The sequence below is a fragment of the Elaeis guineensis genome, chromosome 7 (assembly GCF_000442705.2).
Source record: "Elaeis guineensis isolate ETL-2024a chromosome 7, EG11, whole genome shotgun sequence".
NCBI lineage: Eukaryota > Viridiplantae > Streptophyta > Magnoliopsida > Arecales > Arecaceae > Elaeis > Elaeis guineensis.
In genome coordinates, this window is record NC_025999.2 from 5,709,321 (window position 1) to 5,716,913 (window position 7,593).

General features: G+C 34.2%; 1 protein-coding gene across 1 annotated transcript; it reads right to left on the reverse strand.

Moving 5' to 3' along the window:
- Positions 1–315: 315 nt before the first annotated feature.
- Positions 316–6,986, reverse strand: LOC105035705 (uncharacterized). Its single transcript, XM_073261206.1, is given in 4 exon segments — positions 316–1,290; positions 1,293–1,344; positions 4,523–4,711; positions 6,440–6,986. Coding segments are annotated over 4 exon segments (699 nt in total). The 5' UTR covers positions 6,617–6,986; the 3' UTR covers positions 316–1,009.
- Between the last annotated feature and the right edge of the window lie 607 nt (positions 6,987–7,593).

The following is a 7,593-nucleotide window of genomic DNA, read 5'->3' on the forward strand; positions in this document are numbered from 1 at the left end:
GAGACCTACTCAATTTTTCTCAAAAGGACAATATCTACCGGTTCGATCTTCATCATACCATTACCTAGTTGCTGGCATCCATAGCAGTCATGCGGACAGTAATCTTCTTGAAGTACATCACTATTGATGCTCTATAAGCCTGATAGAACTGAGTTCGTATTTGAAGAGCAATACCACTAGAAATCAGCTACATAAATGACGGATATACCACTAATCATCCTAACTTTAGAACATACCATTTAGTAATTGAGTAACATTTATCTTACTTAAAAGCACAAATAAGTCAATGGTGAAGGTCAGTTAAAAGAATAGTCCTGAAAGCATCGATAGAACTACATGTCTTTGAATATGTTACAGAAAAATTGAAACTATAGTGTCAGTCCAAGGGCAGAAAATAGAAGGCTGAAAACAAAAAACTTATCCTTCAACATCATCCTTGACATATCTAAGATAAGAAAATATTGCATTTGGACCAAGATTCCTCACCACAAGAATATATGTCATCTCTCCTAATGCTATCAATGAACAGAAGCAGCTTGCAGAATTATAATCATTGTTGATAAAAAAAAAAACTGTTGCCACCTCATACTAAATTTCCAGCAGAGTGTTCCCCAAGTAATTCAATTAAAAGGTCCTGCATTCAACAGATAAATGGTAACAAAGATAAGAAAAGTCGGGAGGTTGGATTCCAGCACAAATCTTAAACGCCACATAAAAAATTAGCCAAAGTACCTGTATTTCTTAATGATGAGGCAGTGACAAGTGATCAGATGTAGTTCATCCTCCACCAAGGACCAATCCATCAACAGGCACAGTTAACTGTCCGCATGTAAATTGTAACTGACAATATAACAGGCTAGTCTTCAGCTTCAATCAGCCACTTCTGGACATTTACATGACACTCCTTGTAAGAGTAGGCAAACCAGATAGATACCATGAATTATCATGCTCATGGCATCCCTTTATCAGGTATCCATGCATTTTCATTTGAACTTCACCCAGAGCTCATTCACTTCACAGGCCTAACACCAACAGTTTTAACACAAAACCGATACTGTGGCTGCTGCTCTTCTTCAACTTCTTCTTCCTCTTCACTTGAATCATCTACCACCCTGTCCCATCGAGAGTAATCCAGACCTGAATGTCCTTTTGGTTTTGGGATTGCTTCCCAACCTTTAGGTTTGGAAGGCATATCAGAAGGAACCACAAGGTTCTGATTTTGGGTGACAGGCATTTCAGGCTTACTGCTAGGGGCTTGCTTTTTGCATCCCCTGTCAGAGGGGATTTGCCACCTTCTTCATGATACAATGCTTCTTCCTCAGACTCAGGTATTGGAGCTAGTGACTTCAACAAAAATATTAAAAATAATCAGACAGAAACAACAAAAAGATCAAACAATATCTTGTTTGTAAATTAACTAGCACTTCCACTTTCCATTCTCTCTTGCAGCCAAAGATGAAGGCCCGTGAAGTGATAAATGTAAAGTTACCAAGAAGTTTTCCAAAAGCCTAATGAACACAAGGATGGGACGGTATATTAAACATGAAGTTGGTAATGATCTTGATATCACCCATGGATTCTTCAATAAATTATGTTTGTGGCTATAGATATATTTCTAGCTTTTCTTCCTTCCCCAAGTATCTTATGAAAAGTTAATTTTATCAATGTTTCAAACAACAGTTGCAGCAAGAAGACGGTCAAAGGACAGCATGGTGCACATGCAGTATGCAAACAACATACACAAATGTATATGCTATTACTCAAGGTTCGCCGTCTCGGTACTGGACCCCATACCGATAAAATTCTATTAATGTCGGTATGCGTTCGATACGGTAATGTGGTATGCTCCGAGACAGCGTACTGATATGAGATAGTACGGTACGGTATGGTAGAACGATACAAGAGGTATGAGACGGTACAGCATTTCATGCTATTACTATTCCTTGACTATTTTAAAATTAATATTAAATATAAGAATAAAAATAATAATCATAGTAAAATTTTCAAACAATATTAATAGCAATAATAACTAGCAATTAGTATTTATTGCTCAGTACCTAATACCTGATAACAATAATTATAACATGTGAACACTAATAGTACATATCAGGTTCATCTGAAACCCACATCAAACCTACCATTAGCTTGAACCCAATTCCCCTGCACGGGCCTATATAAGATCATATAAGAGTAGGCCATGTATATGGCTCCAGAATGCTAGTGGACTCATTACCATACAACATTGAGGAGGCAGTGTTTTTGGCTGCATAATACTAAGTGGACATCCATTTGCAGTATGATGCATATTGTAACCCCGTGTAGGCAACATAGTGTCAAGTGTCAACAAACCACATACACATATGCACTATATTTTAAATTAGGGTGAAAGTGAATCAGATAATATCCATCCAAATCCATTTTCATATCCAAATCTATCCAGATGTGGGATACAAATTTGAGCATCTAGCTAATATTCGTATCCTTATCCATATCTGTCGAAAACAAATTGATACAAATATGGATAGACAACTATCCACTCCACATCCCAATATCCATTTCTATTTATAATCTTATTTAATTTTATATAACACTTATGAACTTTTAAGAAAAATAAATGATCATATCAACATGTTATTGACTTAATTTACCTTTTATTAAATAATACATTTGATTTTATGGTCACAAAATTTAATTATATGACTTATATCAGTACTTTCATTATATGTATCCATATCTGTTTAAAAAAAAATGGATATGAATTTTTGCAGTCAATTAAGTCCGTATTTGCATCTCCATTCGCCAATTATAATAGGATACAGACATGAATATAGTGATATTAGATCCATATTCAATTAGTTCTCAGTCCTAATTTTAAAATGCTGAACTTTTAGTTTGACAAAGTCAATAATCTATCTACCTTTGCCTATACACTTATTACATGTTGAGTTGACTAGTAGATAGACTCATATCCATCCAAAACCCATATTTTTGGGGTTCGGTCAAGTTGGGTCTCGCCTCAGGGTATCTTGAGGGTTAAGTGACTTCCAAATATCAATAATAATCAGTTAGATTCTATATAATTCTAATGTAAGTATTAGGTACCAAGATATAATATATGCATCATAACTAGGTTATCCTATCATAGAGAAACCTATCAGACCATTTTGCATTATTGCTATCTTGGCTCGATATCACTAGTTTAGGAGCCTTACTAACTAATCACATAAAAGTACACTCAAATTTTCATTTATATATATACATACATATATATATATATAGACACACACACACACACACTCACACACACACACACACATATATACATATATATACACACATATATACATATATATACACACATATGTACACACACAAACATACATACATACATATATATAAAAAATAAATTTCATTTATATATACATAATATATATATAAAAAAAAAACAAAAACAAAAAAAAAAAAAAAAATAAAATAAACACATATGTACAACACAAACATACATAATAATAATATATATATATATATAGACACATACGGGCTGGATCAGGTGTTATCGGGTAGGGAGCCACCTAACCATTTCAGTCCATATATCATTCTTTGTTTGATTAGGTTGGATTTGGGTCTAAAATTGGGAGAAGAAGCATGACAAGGAAATACAAACAAGGTCTAAACCAACACAACTCATGATTTTGTAGATGTTGGATCCAAACGGGACTTGCACGGTTAGGGTTTGGACAGATACAGGGACATACAATACATTTGTAGCATGATGGACAAACTCTCATAATGCAAAGAACAATCCTTTCCTTCATATGAGAAAAAACATACAATTAGATGAAATAGTGTATTTTAATGATGCATAACCAACAAAAAGTATCGGTTCAGTGTCATTAATAAGTCAAGTACTTCTTGTGCAGGAGTCAGTGGCTGGGATATAACGGTGCTGAAGGTATGCTCCACCTTTAGAAAACTTACAATGCAGATAATAACTATTGTCATGTGAAAATATCATGACCACAAAGCAACACATTTTTTTCCAACATGATAGCTTGACAGGAATTAGTTTAACTGGACAATTTTACATGATGCAGTGACATAGTTATATATCATAATTAGATCATTAGCTTCCACTCAAAAGCCTGGTTAAATTCATTAATTCCCTTTCTTCTACAATTTCACAGGTTGAACGCCCTGGCAAGTGAACAAATACCCATAGTACTTGATGGTACATTTATTAATCTATTATGAAAAATCAAAGCAATCTGATGCAGGACTTGTTGGAGAATCTGAGATATACTACTTCTAAACTGTTGGAATATGTAACACCTGAAATGTAAATCACAGATATGCAGACACAATAGATATATGATATTTATTCCTTTTTACATTTAATATTCAAGATCCAGTATAAATTATGTTGGAACAATCATAATATTATTTAGCTATTTTATCATCCAAAATAGCTGAAAAAGTTTTCAGCATCATTGCATGAGTAAAATAAACAAGGAAAGAAACATACCAATTGTGTTCTTAGTCGAGCCTGCATGTTCTGGTATACATCAGAAGATGGATTCAGCTCCATCAGCCGGTTGACATCAAAGAGTGCAGATTGGTAGTCCTTAAGCGTGACTAATGTTTGCACACGTAACATCAGTGCCCCTGAGTGCTGGTGATCTAGCACAAGGACTGAAGTACATTCTTCTGCTGCCTAAGATTTGTGGTCATTTTGAGTTAAATTCAGCAGAAACCATACAGCAATTAATGCAGAAGCATCATTATTGTGGTAGTGCAATGTAGCAAGTTTGTTTAAATATATAATCAAGTTTCTGCATGTTAAAATGTTCAGGACATTTCCTAAACTTCAAGTGACCACCATAAATGCTGCACAAGTGCCATGCTTATCGCTTCAAAAACATGGGTGCTTCAACCTTTAAAGATGATCTTAATTTTCATTCACCGATATAATAGTAATAAACTAACAACGGTTTAACTCTCTGCTTTAGAGGAAAAAAAAATTATATTCAACTCAAAGCAAGGTAAACCACAATATTGCATTCATTTATCATACAAGAACAGCCTGTACACCAAAAAAATATGCTGCAAGTATGGTGCAAAACAAGATGTTATAACAATACAATAGTTAATATTTTCTCATTGTATTTGCGAAATTACATACAAATGAACTCCAAAGTTCAGTGACAACAGCACACACAATTGAATATACAAAATAAGCATTTGAAGGCCTAGAATTGAAAGCAAGAACCTGATCAGTCAACCAACTCATATCTACTGAAACAAGTTCTTCAGCTATAATTATCTATTAGAATGCTGAATGATTACGTATATAGGAGTTGGATTCAGTTACATATGAATAACAAATTTAAATGAAAGGACTCATCCCTCTCCCAACTAACTAAAATGTTATGTTCCTAAAGAAAATAAAAATGTAAAACAATATGGTCTCAAACAACATGCTGCTTGTTTACATACATAAGAATCAAATGGGAGAGAGATTATGTCATCACTACGCAAGATAAGCAAAATTTCATAACACTTGGGTACTAAACTAAATTGCTAACCTTTTAGCAGTAACAGCTTATTTGGTTGCATTTAAGGTGTTCAGTTAGAGACAAAGTGGGGTAAACGGAATACTTGAAACAAGTTTATCAGTATCATAGCACCAGTTTCAGTGACTACCTCACATATATTTCACTAGATCAAGTTCACAGCAGTACAGATCTGTTAAAGTGCAATCCTCAAGACTTCCTTGACAGCCCATTTCTAATTATATACTTCCCACATTTACTACATATACCTCAATATTCTCATCTTTGATGCAATTATATTGCACGCATACTCTCAGCATGTTCAACTTCTTTCCACTAACACATGAGAATTTTCACATTGCCAGTCTTTAAGCATGCCAACCTTTCAGAAGGCAAATTAAACGAGCTGGTTTTGGCAATACACATTGGACCACTTAAAGTGATCGAGAGCAGCACAAATTATTCTCAAACAGTTTGGACCAGCTCCTTTCAGTGATTTGTACATTAGCTTATCACCAAACTCATAAAAATGAAACCAAAACTTGATAAAAAATGGTTCAAAACTGCCACTTTTTTGCTTTTTTACAAAGTCTGGGTTTTGAAAGATCAACGTGGGCGACTACCATCCATGATAATTGAAGGAGACAAGTATTCAGTACATGCATCTAAAGATCAAAAACTAAAAAAAAATCAACTTTTATTTATCTCATCCTTCAAACACGATTCTAATCATAAGATGATACAAAAATGGTTAAAGATCAAATTTTTATTGCATATCGTAAATCATTTTCTTAGATGATAACCTCAAGATCACAATATTTTTGCAACTAAAAACAGAGCTGGAAAATAAAATAGGTTGGTGAACAAAGAGATGAAGAATGATGGAAAACCTTCTTGAAGTCGTGCAATTTCAAATAGCAGGCAGCCCGGTTGCTGTGGAGGGCGATCTTCTGGGCCTTGGTCTTGGCCAGGGCCAGGGCCTCTGTATAGAGCCCCAGCGCGTCCTCGTGCTGCCCTTCTCGATACATCTGATGCGCCCTCTCGATCTTGTTCAGAGCCGTCGCCATCTCAATTGTCCTCCCAGCCCGCGAACCGAGCCAATACAAATGCCAAGAAAATCCAACCCAAAACTCGAAATTTTTTTAAAGAAAAGAAACCTAAAATCCCGATCAGACTCGAAAGGGATTGGAATGATTGAAAACTTGAAGAATGGAACATGAGACATAAATCGCGGAATCCAATAGAGTAAGAATGGGGAAATTAGATTCGTGGAGGCAAGGGATCGGGGAATTCCGGAGGAGTGAAGAAAGGGGAAGGAAATGGAACAAGAAATGGTTGGGCGCAGGCGAGTCTGGAGATTTGTTTGCTTTCCTTCGGTTTGAAAATTAGGGGTGCAATCCAGCTAAAACCATTAGGAGTGCTCGAGGCTCCAGCTGGATTCGATTCAAAATAATCAGAATTCAAATTTGACTCGTGATCAATTGGTATCTTAATATCCAAATTCAAAATCAATTTGATCCAAATATATATATAAGATTGATTTTTGATTTGACTTGAATATGAAGTTCCATTTGAATTCAAGTCTCAATTGTAATTAAAAGATATAGTTAAAAATTTAAAATTAAATCAAATTAAAAATATAAATATTATTTTTTTTAAATTAAATTAATCTATCATATAAATTAAATATAATATTATTAAAGCTATATACGGTGAATCAGATTTAGAGCTTCAAGCTGGATATTTGGCTACCTAAGCTCAATAATAATTGAATCAAGCTTAAATCTAAATTAAACTCGAGCAACTTTCGAATTATTCGATTCATCTGTATTCTTACTTGAAATATTCTTTAATATATCACCTACGTGGGAGGAGAGGCTACTTCGATCTTTTCGAAACAAGCTAGTCGTGCAAGTTTTACTTTTGAAAAATTTTTGATTGCACATATCTCTTAATATTTAAAAAATTAAAACTTAACTAAAATTATACAAAAATTGACCTCATTATTATAAATAAAAATTTTATAACTCAATTTTATTATTCT